Source organism: Rana temporaria, chromosome 4, assembly GCF_905171775.1.
Source record: "Rana temporaria chromosome 4, aRanTem1.1, whole genome shotgun sequence".
In the NCBI taxonomy this organism is placed as follows: Eukaryota; Metazoa; Chordata; class Amphibia; order Anura; family Ranidae; genus Rana; species Rana temporaria.
The window spans coordinates 38,202,511-38,222,802 of NC_053492.1; the positions used below are offsets into that span (position 1 = coordinate 38,202,511).

Here is a 20,292-nt window from a genome sequence, read left to right on the forward strand (position 1 = left end):
CAATCTATTCCCTGGGTATTTCCATTAAATGTTCAAGTCTAAGTGGAAAGGAACATTTTTTCAAGAAGCATTCCATTTAAAATAAATGTTTTATTTTGTTTTTACTGGGTGCTGTTGACCTGAGTTTGTTGAAAAGTATCACTTACATTATAAAAAAAAAAAAAAAAAAGACTTCAATCACTGTACCTATCAAGCCCAACCCCAATTACAAAAGACAGCTTTATGTATTAAAATGGTTATTACATGGGTCGTTGTATTCCACCATAGTGTATTGTCTGATACCACAGGGGAATCTTGCAATTATACGATCTAGAAGCCAATTATTCACCAACTTCAGCTGATACATATCATCCGACATTGATCCTGTTGTGTCCACAAGATAGGTGAGAGAAGATCCTAAAGATCCTGAAAGAAATGGTCATTATAATCAGTTTATTATAATAAATGTTAAAAACTGGGATTGTAAAGACAAAGGGGCAGATCCACAAAAGGATTACGCCGTCATATCTATTGATACGCTGGCGTAATTTTAAAATTCCTGTGTCGTATCTTTGTTTTGTATCTACAAAACAAGATACAACGGCATCTGGGATCGATCCGACAGGCGTACGTCTTAGTACGCCGTTGGATCTTATATGCAAGATTTCGGCGGCCGCTAGGTGGCGTTTTAGTCGATTTCCACGTTGAGTATGTAAATTAGCTATTTACGGCGATCCATGAACGTATTTCCGGCCGTCGCATTTTTTTTACGTCGTTTTCTTTCGGGTTTTTCTGGCGTATAGTTAAAGGTGCTGTTATGAGGCGTACTCAATGTTAAGTATGGTCGTCGTTCCCGCGTACAATTTTGAAAATGTTACATCGTTTGCGTAAGTCGTTCGCGAAGTCGTTCGCTGTGCGTTCACTATTCACTCAGCTGTGTGTTAGCAAAGCAAAGGAATTTGCTTTGCTAACACTGACCCGCCTCTCAGCCAATCAAGTGCACTGGGTCTGTGTTACCTGTCACCTGATTGGCTGAAACGACAGGCGCTGTGATTGGGCGGGAGAAGAGAATACATCAAGGAAAAAATAAAGGACACCGCTCGCCGCCGTCACCCACTGCCCATCCGAGACAAGGTATGGGCCAGGCAGATGGGGGGCACAGTGGCAGCACTTGGGGCACAGTGGTAACATTTGGGTCACAGTGGCAGCACTTGGGGAAAAGTGGCAGCACTTTGGGCACAATGGCAACATTTGTGGCACAGTGGCAGCACTTGGGGCACAGTGGCAGCATTTGATGGGCAAAGTGGCTGTGTTTGATGGGCACAGTGGCTGCGTTTGATGGGCACAGTGGCTGCGTTTGATGGGCACAGTGGCAGCATTTAATGGGCATTTAATGGGCACAGTCCCAAATAATTTGTGAACCAGCCCCCACTGTACTATTTAGCAGCGCCACTACCCATTTTTTTTTGTCAGTGCCCAGTAGGACCCATGCATTAGGACAGCCCTGACAAATGGTATACATATACTGTATTTGTCATCTCTGGAGTCACCATAAAGAGTACCTTTCAACATTAATAGAAAAAACGAATAATTACAATTTTTGTTTACCTTGTTTATACCAACCAAACTCTTGCCCTGCACATACTGCCCACTTGTATGCCTTCTGCATTTCTAACTTCCAATACTGCCGATGGTCATACCTTCCACACTGCTCCCCCCCCAAAATACTGCCCACTGTCATACTCTCCAGTCTACACATGCCTTTCTTCCAAAAAATGCCCACTGTCATACCCTTCACACTGCTGTCCTCCAAATACTACCTGCCATTATGCCCTAAAAACTCCTTTCCTACACATACTGCCCAGTGTCATACCCTCAGCAATCCTCTCCAGCACATACTTATGTCACAATCTCTGGTATGCCTCTTCTGAACATACTGCCCCATGTCATACCCTCCAACTCTCTCCTGAACCTACTCCCCACTGTCATACCCCCACGGGGCTCTGGCTCCCCCCCAATAACCAGAAGTGGGAGGGGCCTGGACCCTTTTGTGGTACGAATTACATCCAACATTCCAATGTGATCAACCTTTCCTCCCATGTGCTGACTGACGCTGAGATTCAGGTTCTTTCCCGAGGTTTGACTTTCTGTCCGGATGAAAATTTCAATCTCTTTGAAGTCATTACTGATTTACATCTATTTGCTAGGAAGCTTCTACTTAGAATAATACATTCTAAAGCTGATAATGAGGTGGACAAAATTGACTGGTCTGGTTTTAGCATGCGGGAGTTCAAGCCCCTTCGAGACCTGACTCTCCTACATGAAGAAAATCATTGTATTGACCTAATTGACCAACTGGATTTGGACACCTTACTCGATGAGGTGGAAAAATCATCTGTCAACCCACCCAACTTTTTCAAAAAACCCTCACAGACCTGTCCTCCTCTTAACATCAACGCCAATGTATCAACTTTTGTAAAGCAGACCATTAGGGATCTTAACAAACTACCTCTTCACAAGCTAGAACCTCGGAATTTATCTCCCAGCGAGAATGAGGCACTGTCCGCTCTTGCGGACAACGCCACATTTACAGTTAAACCCTCTGACAAGGGGGGCAATATCGTCCTTATGGATAATTGTGATTACATAACTATGTGTGAAACCATTTTGGCCAATGTAGAGTGGTACAAACGGATTTCCGTGCTCTCCATTCATCAATATTTTGCTAATTTTTATATACTTGTGGACAAGGCTTTTGCCGATCATACTATCTCAAGATATATGTATGATTTTATCCGCACCAAGTATCCAAAAATTGCGACATTCTACTGTCTTCCGAAAATTCACAAACTCAAAAACCCTCCCCCGAGAAGACCCATAGTTTCCGGCAATGGATCTATATCTGAGAATCTTAGCCGTGTTGTGGATAGTTACCTTTAGCCATATGTTGCACTATTGCCCTCTTTTGTTAAAGACACCATCCATCTTCTACAGATCACAAGATGAAGTCCTCATTTCTGATGACTCCATCCTGGTCGCCATTGATGTCGAGGCTTTGTATAGTAGTATACCCCATGACAAGGGGATCCAAACTATACACAAATGTCTGACCCATGGCTACCTCCATGATCATACCTTAGATGAATTCCTAGTAGACTCTCTCAGATATATACTACAATACAATTGTTTTTCTTTTAACTGCTCCCACTACCTCCAGGTACAAGGCGTAGCGATGGGGACTTATTGTGCCCCATCCTACGCCAATTTGTACCTGGGGGAGTGGGAGCAATCCCTCCCATGTGACGAAGCCCTCGTTGATTGTCTGAGCCACATTAAAATGTGGCGAAGATACATCGACGACATCCTGGTCATATGGGAGGGCCCTGAGACCTCACTATTACAATTTTTCAACTGTCTTAATCGTAATGCCTACAATTTAAAATTTACAATGACCTATGATAAAAGTAGCATTACTTTTTTGGATGTTAGACTATATGTAGATGCCAGTAGACATCTTTGTAGCACCTTATACCGGAAGAGCACAGCCTGAAACACAGTACTCCACGCTGACAGTTCTCATCCACTTCCTCTGAAGAATTCTATACCTTTTGGACAGTATCTGCGACTGCGTCACAATTGTTCCAGTGATGCACTTTACTTCGAGGAAGCTGGCAAACTTCAGAACAGACTTCTCTCTCGAGGTTATAGCCGTAACTGTTTACGGAAGTCCTATAACAAAACCTATCTTTCCCCTAGACATACACTTCTATATAAAAATAAGTCTAGTGTCTAGTTCCGATTCAGATGTCACCAGAATTATCCTACGGTTTTCCCGTTAACACAAATCGATTCAACAAATCTTCTCTAAGAATTGGACCATTCTAACAGATGATCCAAAAATTAAACCACTTATTGCTGACCACCCTTCCATCACTTTCAAACGTGCTACTTCGATCAAGGATCGCTTAGTACAAAGTGAGTATAAGGATGTTGTTAAGAAAAATTAACATTGCCCTGTACGTGGTACTTTTCCATGTGGTCACTGCTCACACTGTCCACTCATTAAGAAGGAAAAGATCTTTCGACTTCCCAATGGTGACCTTTTCAAACCATCACATTTCACCAATTGTCAGACCCAGGGTATCGTTTATTTGATGGAGTGTGAATGCGGTGCCTTTCATATCGGAAAGACCAAACAAGAGTTTTGGTGAAGAATAGCTAAACACATCTATAGCATGGAGATTGGCAATTTATATCTTCCCATTGGGAGACATGCAGTATCCCAGCATAACTATACTGTACCCAAAGTTTCCTTCACCGCGCTCTATAGAATTCACATTCCAGATAGAGGCGGTGACTGGAACAAAATTCTGCTCCAACATGAGCAGCGTTGGATTTTCAGATTACAAGCTACATCCCCGCCAGGCTTAAACAAATCAGTTTCTTTTGCCCAGGGCCAGATTAAGAACATCATGGGCCTGGTGCTGAGGATTTTGGTGGGGCCTTTTAGGCTGCATTCACACCACCGCGACAAGTAACGCCGCGTATGCGGCGTATTTTGCCGCGAATAGTGTAACTTTTTTTTTACAAATCCTTCCTATTGCTTTGTATGGCCGAACGCCAATGCCGCCTGAAAAAAAGGGTCCGGGACTTTTTTTCATGCCGCAGGTGAACGGCGTCTATGAGATGTGAACCATCTCATAGACAGCAATGGGAATTCTCCCCTCCAGCGGCACGAGCGGCCGGCGTCGGGCGTTTTGTCGCGGAGGTGTGAATGGGGTGTAATAAATAATAAATAAATGCGTGGGAATGACATGAACGCAGCCCAGCCAAGGCAAGTGACCAAAGGCACAGAACCCAGAAGGAAGACCGGGTGAAGATGGAAGTGTCCAGGCCCCGCCTGATTCATCACAGCGCAGCACTGGAGGGCTCAGTCTGAAAATGTAAGTGTACACAAATTTGCTAATATGCTGTGCATACTTGTACGTTGTGGCATAACCTACCCCAGGGCCTCTAAAAAGTAGTAATGTCAGGAAAGTTTACTACCGCTTTATTATCACAGGATCCCAGGAGCCTTTCATGGGGCCCCCTACTGACCCGGTGGACGGTGGCCCTTGGGCAGTGCCTAAGTGCACAGTTGCCAACATTTAAAAAATATTTTCAGGGCCACTTTTTTATATAAGTGCTATATTTAGAGTAGCTGAGATCCCCCGATGTTCCTCTATACATCATAGTAGTAATCACAAAATTAAAAGAGTACTAATAATGGGGCAGAACAAATATGAGAACTGATATTTCCTTTAGTTGAACTAACAAAAGTGTATCCATTCTAGAGCTGGTAACATTGAGGATATTCAGTATAATTTTAAAGAACTGTTTTTGTGGGTAAGCGACATAGGGAAGGAGTATGGACGGTATATAAGTGGGAAGTATGTGCAGGTGAGGGGGAGGAATGTGGAGGGTCTAACAGTGGGCACTATGTACAGGAGAGGAGTACAAAGGGTACGGAAAAAAGCACTATGTACAGGAGAAGAGTGTGAAGGGTATGACAATGGGCAGTATGTACAGGAAGAGTGAGGGGGTATGACAGAGGGTAGTACGTACCAGAGAGAAGTGTGGAGGGTATGATGGGGCAGTATGTACAGGAGAGGAGTGTGGAGGGTATGACAGTGGGCAGTATGTACAGGAGAGGAATGTAGACGGTATGATAGTGGGCTCTATGTATAGGAGAGGAGTGTGGAGGGTATGACAGTGAACACTGTGTATAGGAGAGGAGTGTGGAGGGTATGACAGTGGACACTATGTATAGGAGAGGAGTGTGGAGGGTATGACAGTGAGCAGTATGTACAGGAGATGAGTGTGGAGGGTGCGACAGTGGGCACTAAGTACAGGAGAGAAGTGTATGACAGCAGGCACTATGTACAGGAGAGGAGTGTGAAGGGTATGACAGTGGGCGCTATGTATAGGAGAGGAGTGTGGAGGGTATGACAGTGGGCACTATGTACAGGAGAGGAGTGTGTAGGGTATGACAGTGAGCACTATGTACAGGAGTGGAAGGATATTTAGGGACTGAGTAGTGGTTAAGCGGGTCATACATGGATTGATATTACGCCAATTATGCAGAGACCAGCCATAGTCAATCTATGTATGGGCTAGCTGGTTTTACACAAGTCAATCTATTAATCAACTTGAGTACAACCAGCCTGTTTTTTTTTTTCTTAAAACAATCAGTGCTGCCAGCTAAAGTTAGCAACACTGATCATTGTACGCACTGGCAGAACACAATAACACTGCAGGAGTGATTCCCCCATCCACAGGTCAGCAGGTGAGAGGGTGTGTGGGGACAGGCTGGGGAGAGATACTAGTCAGTGGCTGGGTAGGCACTGGTAGTATCAGAGCCAGATACACACAGGTTACATATGCCACGATCGTTAGAGTGAGAACAATAATTCTAGTACTAGACCTCCTCTGTAACTCTAAACATGTAACCTAAAAAAATGTAAAGCATCGCTTAGGATACCAAAAAAAATTGTGCTAACTTAACTAACTGTTTTTTTAATGAATGAAACATTTTTTTCCAAAAAAACATGTTTGAAAAATTGATGCGCAAATACCGTGCTAGAGCTGCACAATTAATCGTTAAAAAAATCGTGATCTCTATTCAACCCCCCTGACGATCTCCAATGCAGAGTTTGCTGATTCTTTCATATAACAAGTGGAGAGACTTTCAGCTGTCAAAAGAAAATATCTGGGCAGTCTGCCAAGTTTTTATCAGGAAACATTGTAACTGACGCTTCCTTCTTAGATAAAAGGGATACACTTCTGTGTGTAAAGAACAAATCTGGGCAGTCTGCGAAGTTTGTAAACAAAATGAAACATTGTAACTAACTAACATTGTAACTAAATTTAACCACTTAAAGTCCAACACTTGTTTCTTAAGTTAGAAAGCAATATTATTTGCTAGAAAATTACTTGGAACTGCCAAACATTATATATATTTTAGCAGAGACTCTAGGGAATACAATGGCGATTGCTGCCATATGTTATGTCACACTGCATTTTCCCACTTCAATGAATAATAAAAACCATAAAAACAAAACAGTGAAGTTAGCCCATTTTTTTTTTTTTTTTTGTTTTAATGTGAAAGATGATGTTACGCCGCAACAATCGTGAGAGAATCGTGATCTATCTTCTAAGCAAAAAAATTGCAATTCTCATTTTAGCCAGAATCGTGCAGCTCTGTACCCTGCAACATAAAAAGTGCAAAGACCACCATAGAGTCATTTTCTAGCAAAAAACAAATGATGATTTTTACATGTAGTATATAAGTGTCAGAATTGGCCTGGGTGGCAAGGGGTTAATTACCATGAGTAATATACAAATAATTATTCTAAGCACTGTGATCCTTACAGTCTGCTGCAGTGTGTCAGCTTGTATTTATATTGGCCGCTCTGAATGTAGCTTCTGACAGGCTGTGCAAGCAGGCCCGTATCTCCGGAACCATAAATGATAACCGTCCCATATTTTAACCAGTTGTGGGGTAGCTCTTCCCATGCCTACCCCCAAATGTGGGGTTTCTGTGACCTCTGGTCATCGAGCTACAACCCCCCAAATTCGATCTTAGAAAAAAAAAATTCTTAAAAAAAAAAAAAAAAAAAAAATTTTTTTTTTTTTTTTTTTTTGGGCAAATGGGCCTATCTTGAGACAGGGGCCTGGAGCTGCAGCTCCATCAGCCCCATTGTTAATCCGGCCCTGCTTTTGCCCCCTTCCTTAAGGGCTTTGTATCTGGGAAAACACAATAACTTATACGTCATTTAAAACAAACTCCCCTCTCCATGACTATTCTTGACTCTTTACATAGAGCCACTATCCTCTCTATCCCATGGCGTATCTCACCATGATCATCCCACTTAATATCTGTCACTTTAGATTGTCTTTAGCCATGTGATACAATTACTCCACATATTGACCGGACTAATGTGCCTATGTTAGAAATGCCACTTGAGGTTCCTTCCCTTGCTATGCCTTAAGCCCTTTTAGAACAATACTCAATACAACTACATTCATGTAGTCACATATGTATAATGGGTGAAAATTATTGCTGTTTTTTAGATCATACACACTAATGTTGTTGCATGTTCATTCTCATTCATGTAATTCTTGTAATGTGATTATGGAGCTTTTTTTACCATTATGTAATTATTTTGTCTTTTTCTATTTTACATGTGTATGCTCTCTCCTTTTTTTGCTGCCTGGGAGTTTTTCTTGATGGTCCTCTACGGATGTCCCCTTTGGTTTCATCGCAGCAGCCCTCGCCGTTTGGTTTCCTGTTCACCGCCCAGCAGGGTGAGAATACAACGTACTTGTATGCTCTAGCATCCCCCGCATGATGGCGACAGTGCACGGCCGTCTATTGCGGAGGATGCACTCTCCCCCTGCTGGCGGCATGTGAAACCGCTCCTGCACCTTGTGGCGTGCACCGCGCGTGCGCGGCTGGTCCGCACGCACGCGGTGACATCACGCCGTCACTTTAGCGTGCCGGAAGCGGCGACTGCCGCCGACGCTGATTGCGCTTCCACACGCCAAGGTGGCCACCCCCATTATGCACCTCGCTCCTTTGCCATGTGCACACCTTGGACCCCTGATCGACTTGGGAGGGTCAGGTCCCATACGCTTGATTTGGAATGGGGGTGGGTCTGTTTCCTTACCCCCCCCTTTGGCCAACAGGTGCACTATATATACCGCCATCCCACCTGCTACTCCTGGAGGATCACTGCTAAACCTCCAGGACTAGCACGCTGTTTCTTTCCCCGTTCTGGGTAAGCCTATAATTAATTATTTTACCCATCCTGTCCTTAGGGGGCCTCTTGTTGCCCTCTTTCTTTGTGATCAATTTCAACAATTGTACTCACTCTATTCCCACAGAGGGAACCACGCTAACAAGTGCTGTTTCCTATAGCACCAGCGGTCTTTCTACCAGAGAGCTTGATCCCTGCTTTGGATGTTTGTACATTTTTAAAAATACATTTTCCCATTTACAAGGTAATTGGTCCCCTTTTGCCCCCCATTTGGTCTGTTGCTCTTTTCTATTTAGCGCTCTTTTTTCCCCTCATTTCCATTCTGTCAGCCCATCACTGCCCCTTGTTTCGCCACTCTCACTTGTCCCAGTCCCACCCGGTCCCCACCTTTTTCCCTTATACTTGACCATCTCCCCTTTTCCCCCTCCCCTCTTTTTACTGACTTCCTGTTTATATGTCCCCCACGTTTTTCCCTCCCAATTCAAACCCCCCCCTTCCCCTTCCCCTCACCCTCCCATTCCCCATCACTTTCCTATACCCCCACTTCCCCCTTTCTCACCTTCCTCTTGGACACCACTGTTTTCCTCACCACCTTCAACCTTTCCTTCTCCTTTCCTTTTTCTCCCCTCCTTTCCCCCCCCCCCCCCCTCATTCCTATGCCACCCCTCCCCTCCCCCCCTTTTTTCCTTTTCTCCCCCCCCCCTCATTATGTCAGCCTACCACGGTTCCCATTTTTTCACATGTCCCAGCCCCCCATCGGTCCCCTTACTTTTTTCCCTCATCCCACACAATCCCTTCCCTTTTCACCATTCAATTCACTTGTCACTTTTTATTCATCACTTATTCTTATCACTAGTCCATCCTCACTCATGCTTTTACCTCCCTCCCTCCCCTTTTCCTTCCCTTCTCCCCTATCCTTTCCCCTTTACTCCCCCCATCCCCCTCGTTCCCCCCTTTTCCTTTTTATTCTTTTCCCTCCCCTCGCCCCCTCTTTTTTTTCTTTTCTCCCTTTTCTTCTCCCCCTTTTCTTCTTTCTTCTCTCTTTCCCCCTTCACCTCCTCACATGTCCCCCTCCTTGGTCAACTTTTCCTCACATTTCCCTTGTCTTTCACAGTCACTACCTATTCCTCTTTTCCACCCTATACTGGCACTAATTTGAAGCTTCACTTTTTTATCTAATTTTATTATTTTATTTGTTTTCCCTTTTTTTTTTATATTCTTGTTTCTCCTCTTTCCTTCCCCCTCTTTTCAATTTTTGCATTTTTTCCTCCTTTTATGCCCTACACTTCCTCCTTCAATAACTCTCCTTTCCCTGTCCTTTCTCTTTCCTTTATATTTTCTCATCCCCTCACTCCTCTTTCTTTCACCCCTCCTTCACGGACACTATGATTTCCCCTTTATCTACCAACCCTCACTTTAATAACCTTCCATCTCTCCCCTCATTTCCACCTCTCCCCCCCCCTTGTTCCCCAATTTCCCAATTTTCCCCCCATTTCCTCACCCCTTTCCCCTCCCCCTGTCCTTTCTTTCCCCCCCTTTGGGAGTGTATTGTGTTCCATACCTGGTCTTTTAGGGAGGCATTTTCTTTGCCACATCCCACTCATTATTTCTCTACCCCTATTACCTTCAGGACCTATATCTCGTAGCACCTTTATCTACTCATAGGTACACACCTTGTATGCATACACATACAAAGCCTCAGATCTGTAATATACATCATTCTGTTCGCAGTCCAATCTTTTCCTTGCTTTGTCTCCCTTCCCCCCATTGTCGGTCCAATCCACGCTGGTTCCATCCATAGGGGGTGACCCTCTGTTGTGTTGAGCGGGGCCCTCCGGTGCGGACGCTTGAGTATGATATCCGAGTTTCGGAGCATCCCTGGGAGGACTTTCGGATACCCCCATCCAGCATAGAACACTCACATCGAGACGTTCCTTACATTTTTACCAAGTTTAATAATACATTTAACCACTTCCTCATTTTGTACATGCATATTATCATGTTTTTTCCCCTTTTTCCACCCATGTCTCCTTTATTTCAAGGTTTTCTATATGAATGTAATGGTGGGTGGTTTTAAAGGTGTACTTCTTGTAATCAAAAAGCCAAATTAAATGTTATGAGATGTTTAATCCTTGTGTGTTCCTTTCCAGTCACAACACAATAAATCCTCTGAAGAAGACCTGTAAGGTCGAAACGCGTTAGAAACAGTTTATACTGCAACATCATTTATTAGCCGTATAAATGCAATGTTGTGCACCGTTTATACATTACATGTAAACCTTGTCTCTGTGCCATGCCGCAACTTATTTTCTACTATGTAATCTATTTTTTGCCCCACTTTTTGACCAAGGAATTTTATATATGTGAATAAATACCAATTTTTACTACATTGAAATCATTTCTTGTCTATCTGAGCTGCCAAAAAAAACAAATGGGAACATGTCTCTATTGTATACACCGGGGTGAGCAGCATTTTTCTCTCCACCATCAGTGTTCTGTCCCTTTTGTACCAACCAAACTCTTGCCCTGCACATACTGCCCACTTGTATACCTTCTGCATTTCTAACTTCCAATACTGCCGATGGTCATACCTTCCACACTGCTCCCCCCCAAAATACTGCCCACTGTCATACTCTCCAGTCTACACATGCCTTTCTTCCAAAAAATGCCCACTGTCATACCCTTCACACTGCTGTCCTCCAAATACTGCCTGCCATTATGCCCTCCAAACTCCTTTTCTACAAATACTGCCCAGTGTAATACCCTCAGCAATCCTCTCCAGCACATACTTATCATGTCACAATCTCTGACTTTGTGGTGTCTCATAGCAGTGACACCTATGCTGAAATCAGGAGATAGGGTCCAGCCCCTCCCACTTCATATTCCTCACCAGTCAGCTGACCTCTAGTCTCTGCCCCCCAGCCATGTTGTGAACTGAATGGGCAGCTGCAAAGAAGCTGAGTGGGCGGCCGCAGGCTCCAGGGACAGCCCTTCTGGGTGGCCGCAAAAAGTATGGAGAAGGGTGCAGGCTTCAGGAACAGCCCAGGATTTGGTGACCCCTGAAAAATCATCATTTGAACCCCAGGTTGAAAACCACTGGTCTAAAGGATTGGTAATTAGCTCATGTTAATTAGGTTTCTGGTTACAGTTTGTATTGTCATCCTTGTGTATATATTTGTGTGAGATCACAAATAAAAAGGCTATTTCTGATGTACTCCAAGTTGTTTGTCTGGTGACTGGGTGGGTTAAAGATAGGGATGCACTGATGCCACTTTTTTAACACTGAGTACTTAAAAAATACCCGTACTTAAGTAAAATACCCGTACTTAAGTAAGAGTACTTGCAGAAAATTGCAGATACCAAGATACCTATCGCCTAGGAAGAGGGGTGGTTTGGGAGGTGGCGGTAGTTGAAGGTGGGGTGAAAGTGACTGCAGGCATGGTACAGGAGACAGTTAGAGACTGCAGGCATGGTACAAGAGACAGTCAGGGACTGCAGGCATGGTACAGGAGACAGTTAAGGACTGCAGGCAGGGTACAGGTGTCTCTCAGGGGAGATGAGAGGAGCACTATATTTGATTGGCTGCTTCTGCTTGGCACACACGCACAATCACACATGATGATGACTTTAAGTAGTTATCATCGTGTGCGATTGTTCGCGTGTGCCAGGCCCAAGCAGAAGCAAGCAGCCAGTTAAATATAGTGCCAAATATGGATTATATAAATATGCATGTCACTTTATTTGTGATATCTCTGGCTGCTATGCATATTTATATAATCCATATTTAGCACTATATTTAACTGGCTGCTTGCTTCTGCTTGGGCCTGGCACAGTGGCACACACACACATGCACAATCTTCAAGAGTACATACCTGCTAGGCTGCACTCAGTGCTAATCCCTGCTGGCTGCTGCTGCCTGGGGGTTCCCCTTCTTTTTCTGGTGGTGACGTCACAGACCCCCGCTCCTGGCCTGGGGGATATGATGTCGGCCGCGCAGAGGAGGGTAGGGTTCCTCTTCTTTTTCTCATGACACTTGTCTCTTCTCCTCACGAGTCACGTCACTGGTCACAGACCCCCGCTCCTGGCCTGGGGGAGAAGATGATGCCGGCCATGCAGAGGAGGGTAGGAGGAACATTAGGCTTAGCCTACGCCAGTTACCTTGCTTTTTTTCTCCTGAAACAGGAAGTCATTGCGCGCCTGTCGCTCCCGGCCTCCACACAGGCAAAGAAGCAAGTGCTGTGCCCGCAAGAGCCGAGAAGTCGCCGCAGGAGTAAGGGGCTGGGGCCGCTGGAAATTGGCTCTGTCCACGCAACGTCACTTCCGGTATCGGAGCATTTTCGCGAGTATCGATACTCACGAAAGTGGCTAGTATCGGCGCCGATACTAGTATTGGTATCGGTGCATCTCTAGTTAAAGAGTCTTGGATAGTGCTGATTCTGGACAAAGAAAGCATTGACGGCGGACATAGTCCTGGGTTTGTCACATAAAGGTTTGTGTTTCACCTTAATGCATCGTATGCATTATGGTGAAAAAACACTTCCCTCGTTTTACTTACCTGAGCCAGTTCACCTGCTGTGCACGTCCCCCGGCATCCTCTTCTCCACAGAGTCTCGGTGTTGATTGGATAGATTGACCATTGGCTCCTGCTGCTGTCAATCAAATCCAAATCCAGAGGGACCGAGTCATACACTCTGTGTCTATGGACGCAGAGTGTATAACAGGGAGTGCGCCCGCAAGCTTACCCTCTCAGGAGAGAGCTTCCCAGAGAGGATTATCTATTGCGGGGAGCTTTAAAGCCTAAGTTTAGGAAATAAAAAAACAAAGAAAACAAAAAACAGAACAAAGGATGATACTTCAATTTATTGAGAAGGGTCTCTTGTGCTGATGTCGGCAATCCTAGTTAAAATCTAAAGCCGTCTGACCACCCCGCAGCTGTATTCTTTTCATGCTGCAGGGATTAATAGGAGTGCTGAACCTGGCAAAGACACTTGTCAAGTGTGCCAACTATGCCCGCCCTTTCTGCCCAACTCTTATATTTATAGAATCTGTACTATAACTTTCATTAATGAAAAGTAAGCTATAAATAGAGGAGGGTCAAATGAATAAAAGGTCTGCATCCTCCATTCATTGAGCTCTTATAATTTATAGAAGGTACAGTATAGTGCAGCTTCTATAAACAGGGGTAATGGGTGAAAAGTGTGGACATACTGTATTTAGCATTACTGATAATTACCTGTGACAGGTGCAGTTCTTATATTAGGCTCCATAGCACCCAGAGTTGTAGGGGGTGTCTTCCGCTTTCAACGCTGGCATTAGCACAAGGGGCACTTCCTTTTAAATACAAGTACTGTCCCTTGTGCTGAGGTTTTAAAGAAAAATACCTAAACTTAGGCTTTAAGTGATGGTATTGTTTGTGAATGTAAATCGATTTTCACAAGCAAACTGCAAACTACTACATTATTGAGATATATAGTATAAAAAAACATGCACTTTTACCTTTGTTTTCAGCACATTCTGGACTCCCTGTAGACCGCGGCATAATGGTTGTGGAAAAATCTGAGGTAGGTGATAATATAGTACAGAGGGTCAATTATTTCATTTTAAAAGTGCAAAACATATGCTAATTATAACAACAGTGTATACTGTATGTTTCTGCTATCTATTCTAGATAACGTTAATCTGAATTTCAGGACCATATGTACAGTACTGTACAGACCAGATATGCCTAATTGTCTGTCATGCTAAATAGAAATGACTGTATTGATCGGAGTATAACACGCACCTTAATTTTAATAGGGAAGTTTCAGGAAAAAAAAAACGTACATTTTAAATAAATACAATTTTAAAGCAAAATAAGGGTCAGTGCCCATCAATGCAGCCTCGCCATTGCTCATAACTGCAGTCTGATTGGTGCCCATCATGGCAACCTTGCCCATCATTGCAGCATAATCAGCGCCCATCTGCAGCCTTGTCCATCCTTACAGCCTAATCAGTGCCCATCATTTCAGCCTAATTAGGCTGCAATGATGGGCAGATGGGCACTGATTAGGCTGCAATGATGGGCAGACAGGCACTGATCAGTGCCCATCATTGCAGACTAATCAGTGCCCATCATTGTGGCCTAATCAATGCCCATCATTGCGGCCTAATCAGTGCCCATATGCCCATCATTGCAGCCTAATCAGTGCCCATCTGCTCATCATTGCAGCCTAATCAGTGCCCATCTACCGCCTTGCCCATCATTACAACCTAATCAGTGCCCATCTACAGCCTTGTCATTTCCGGATCGCCCAGTTCTGCCCAAGGGAAGACAGAGCCGGATAGGGCTATCTTGAAGGGGAAGAAGGGAACGAGCCCTGCCAAAATACAAAGCCTGACCTTCTGTGTGCTCGGCTCGTAGTCACGCCCAGTTCCTCCCAGGGAAAGACAGAGCTGGATAGCGCTATCTTGAAGGGGAAGAAGGGAACGAGCCCTGCCAAAATACAGAGCCGGATCTTCTGGTTTCAGAATTTGATTTTAGGCCAGTTTCAGCCGTAGAAGTCTTGGATTTAATTGAGAAATCTAAGGCTTCAGCACCTCCTTCCGACCCGTGTCCAGGCCAGGTGTTTAAAGAAGCCCTTGTGATTTTAGCCCCAGTTTTAGCTGATCTTATCAATTGCTCTCTAGTGGACGGTACCGTTCCTAGATTTTTTAAACAGGCAATTGTTACTCCTATCTTAAAAAAAGGTGGTACCGATCCCTCTGACCCGGAGAAGTCCAGGCCTATCACAGGGCTATCCTTTCCAGCCAAGATAATGGAGAAGGTTGTCTGTGGTCAGCTGCAGCTTTTCATGGAGGAGGGCAATCTGTTCGATAAGTGGCAGTCCAGTTTCCGGCCCAAATATGGGACGGAGACGGCGTTGCTAGATGTCATGGACCATCTACTGGTCGACGCGGACCGGGGGGCCCACTCAATCCTCATCCTCCTGGACCTGTCAGCCGCATTCGACACAGTAAATCACCAGATCTTGCTGACACGGCTTCAGGAGGTGGCGAGGGTGAGTGACCAGGCCTTGAAATGGTTTAAGTAGTTTTTAGAGGAGAGGGAGTATAGGGTGAAACTAGGGGACTTCTACTCGGAGCCTATCAAGGTGACTTGTGGGGTGCCACAGGGGTCCCCGCTTTCCCCTCCTCTCTTTAAAATCTATCGTCGCCCTCTGCTGGCGGTGATCGCAAATCTGGGACTTCGATTTCAGTCCTATGCGGATGACACCCAGTTGTTCTCCAGAATCTCGACCAATGAGCCAGAGACGGAGGCCAAGTTGGTTGCAGGTTTAGAGATCATAAAAAGCTGGATGGCATCTAATTACCTGCAGCTAAACCAGGCCAAAACCGAGGTTCTGAGATCAGGCAATATTCCTGGGGGACACTGGGTGTTATCATGGCCTGATGGGGCAGGGGTGTGCCCGCGGACGGCCGACACGGTGGGGACACTAGGGGTCCTAATTGACAGCGACTTGACGCTCATCCCCTATGTTGGTCAGGTTGTCAAGACCTGCCATTTTAAGATGCGGCTTCTTTATCGCATTTTGCCTCTTCTGTCAGACCTGGAAGGGATCTCGGTAGTGCGCGCTCTGGTCCTTCCCCATCTGGACTATTGTAATGGTCTCCTGGCTGGACTGCCTCAAGTCCAGATTAGGAGATTTCAAAAAGTCCAGAATCAGGCGCTAAGTCTTGCATTAAATCTCAGAGGCCACTGCCCCACCGCGAGACATCAGGCTGCCCTGCATTGGCTGCCAGTTGGTCAGAGGGTGCGCTTTAAAATTCTAACACTTGTTTTTAAAGCATTTTACAGGCTAGGACCCTCCTATCTCTGTGAGAAATTGAATAGACATGTTACTGGACGCTCCCTTAGATGGAGCTGCTAATTCCGTTTGGAACAGCCACAGAGTCGGCTGAAAAAATGGGGGGGCAGGGCTTTTTCTGTCCTTGGCCCGAGAGAATGGAATCTACTTCCCCTAAGTCTTAGACAGAGTCCTGACCTACCCACATTCAGGAGGGATCTAAAAACCTATCTGTGGGCAGAGGCAGATTGATAGGAAGAGTGAGGTTAGGGTCATTCTGGAGGGAAGCACTGCTAGATCTGTTTGTGTGGGGAATTGTGTGTTGTCTCTCCTTGGTCTTATGTGATTTCTATGGTTTTTGTACTGTTTTGGTTTTATGGTGTTATATTGTTGTTTTATTAGTTGATTTTAACTGTGGTACATATTTTATATTGTTATTATGTTAATTTATGCCTGTAACACTCGGTCTTGTTGTGAATTGTTAAGGTCTGGAAGCGTTTCGATACCTTCGGGTGATTCTACGCTATACAAGCAATAAGCAATAAACAATAAACAATTATGTGTGCTCAGCTCACAGTCACGCCTAGTGCCGCCCACCGAGTCGAGTACACAGGAGAACACGGCTCTGTATTTCGTCAGTGCCCGTTCCCTCTTTCTCCTCCAAGGCAGCCCTATATTGGATATAACACGCACACACGAGTTTCCCCCTATTTTAAGAGGGAAAAAGTGTGTGTTGTGCGCCGATAAATACGGTACTTATTTTGATTGTTGGATTTTTCACCATTCAAAATCAAGCTTGGAACTGTTAAAACCATTATAACTATGATACAATGCAACTGTATAAATAGAGTTGTTTCTTTTCTTTAACCTCCTCTTGCCTGTCCAATGCAGATAATTGGACTGATAGTGGCTTTTTGTAGTAGCAGCACGTGCTGTGATCGGTGTGTCGGATACACTGGATCACATATTGGGGTACAAGGCCAATTAAATTGACCCTGTACTATGTAATCACCGAGACCAATCACAGTGATCCCACTTGTAAACAAATGCTGCATGATGCCATTTCCTCTTACAGTGATGGACACTGTAATGAACACTCAAGGTGTCAAAAAAAAGCCACCCCTCCCAAGAAGTACAATGTCACTGTGGTTACATTGTACTGCTCTGCTGTCTGGTGACCAGAGACACTGGCTGTACTGATGACACTGTGTGCCATTGTAGTGGCCAGTGTCTCTGGTCAATAGTCACAGCAGTACAATGTCACCATAGTAACACTGCACTGACACAAGAGCAATGTAGTGTCACTATGGTAACATTGTACTCCTCTGTCAGTGATCATGTGCATTGGTTGATGCTTTGATATCTCTGTATGTACCAGTGTCCCTAATCACCATCGCACCAGTCACAGTGTAACCATAATAATGGGGTCTGTGTCACCAGACAAGTCAGAAGTGTTAAGTCAAGGAAACCGTGGTTGAGTTTCCACAATTGCACATGCCAGCACATTTATGCTAAGATGGTGACAACACACTAAACTTTATTCCCTGACCACTTGTAGAGGGAACCATTGCAGTACTGTTTTGATATAATTGGTTGATTTTTGTGTTATACAATGTACGGTATTACAATCAGACTGAGCTTTGAAAAAGCTTCACACATGTGATATGCCCATACTCAGGAGGAGCAAAATAACAGGTTTTGTGTGAAGTTCTAGTATGCCCATGCTGCATGTAAAAAATATCTCATTAAATGAACAAGTTTAATGTAATGTGACTGTCTCACATCTCACCGATCCCCTTAACAATGTCTATTGAGAAAAAACGTACATCCAGGCGAGGCAGGGATTGTGCTGACGTCACCCACACCTGTTTGGATCCGGCACCATACCCATTCTTAATGGTTTATGAGCTTACTCCTCTGAAGTTTTGTAAGTAGTTTTTAGGTGTTTTTTTTAATTAAACATTTGATGGTATTACACTATTATGCCACGTACAGACGGTCGTTTTTTGTGATAAAAAAAACGACGTTTTGAATCATGAAATAAAACGACGTTTTTGAAACTTCATTTTCAAAAACGACGTCGCCTACACACCATCATTTTTTTAAATGCCCTAGCAAAGCGCGGTTACGTTCAGCACGTACGACGGCACTCTTTTACATTGAAGCTAGCTTCATAACTTGCTTCTGAGCATGCGCGGGTTTAAAAACGTCGTTTTGCCCACACACTATCATTTTCATTGACACAAAAAACAACGTTTTGAAAAACGACACAAAAAATTCGAGCATGTTCGAAAAAAATTTTTGTCGTTTTTCAGAAGACATAAAACAACGTTTTCCCCACACACAGTCATTTTAAATGACGTTTTCAAAAACTTCGTTTTTTTTCATCACAAAAAACGACCGTCTGTACGCGGCATTAGGGTCTATGGAGAGATAGGATGAATATTAACCAAACCCATCCGATCCGATCTGCCAGATGAATGGAAAATAGGGTCACTAGCCGTCTGGATTTCACAGACAGGATCAGATTGGATAGCAGTGGGTGTCAGTGGACATGTCACTGCGGACATCAGTTCCACCTGAAAAACTGACAGGTGGACTTGATTGGAAAGTCCGTGTGAAAGGGGCCAAAGAGTCTAGTTTTTCACTAGCCAAGTTTTAACACAGGGTAGGAAGAACGACTGAATTGGAGTCTCACATTGGAATAACGCCTGTGTTTCCTATGCCATAAGATCCTTGAAGCAAGATCTATGCAGCTTCATGCCTTGTTGGATCACCTATAATTTTATAATTTGGGGTCTAAAGATCTGGTAGGAGGCTGTGGTTTTCGCGGTGGTGAGTGCACTGCCTATACACCGTCTGGTTTAAAATACAGGATGGACACAAATTTTATATAGGGGGGGGGGGGGGAGTGGTGTGAATCCGCGCCACGGAAAACCCCTAAAATATAGGCTGCAGGAAGGACGGTGAAAAATGTACAAAGAACTGCCTAAAAGGGATGTCAGTTACAGTGGCTGCCCCTACAATTGTACCCCACCTAGGTGGAATATAGATATGAGGGAGGGAGATAGTAGGTGGTGGCGCCTTCTGTGTGGATCATAAACATGTGTAGTGCACGTAAATGCTGGTATAAGTGTTCTGGTGATAATAAATATATAGTGAAAATATAATTGATTAAATAAATCAAATTGGAAATGCTTAAAAGATGCTACCAAAATTGCATATATAAAATGGTTGATAATAAAAATGTGTCACATATGAAATCTGATATTAAACAATATAGTCCATTTGTCTTTAACATGCTGAATGATTAATTTCTAAAAAAAAATTGTGCTGCAATATAAAGTGCTGGATAATCCGTGCAAAAGTGCTGCATGCCACTCGAGATGAGGTATTCTGGTGATTCACTCAGTGCACCCTCCGTGCTCAGATATATCCCACACTCACCAGATCAGGACCCCCTCCTGGGGTAACAAGCATCCACAGTTTCTGCCCTGTGCAGCGCTCTGGCAAATCTTTGATTATCCCCCTATATATGGCTTGGTTCCAAAGACCATTCAAGAGAAGGAAAGAGGATGCCCAAATAGTGTGATACCGTTTTAAAAGTCTAATGTTTATTAAATAAAAAACGCTGGGTACTCACAATACATAAAAACAAGTCAGGCGTGGTAAATGCTCTTGGAAGTGCTGTA

At 44.2% G+C, this 20,292-nt stretch overlaps 1 protein-coding gene across 1 annotated transcript in view; it reads right to left on the reverse strand.

Annotated features, from left to right (window-relative positions):
* LOC120936132 (uromodulin-like) overlaps positions 1–20,292 on the reverse strand; it is a 90,357-nt gene that overhangs the window by 67,757 nt on the left and 2,308 nt on the right. The window contains exons 2-3 of the mRNA XM_040348261.1: positions 14,274–14,333; positions 244–405 (exon numbers count right to left, since the gene is read on the reverse strand). Of these exons, the coding sequence (XP_040204195.1) occupies positions 244–405; positions 14,274–14,333 (222 nt within the window). The remainder of the gene's footprint in view (positions 1–243; positions 406–14,273; positions 14,334–20,292) is intronic.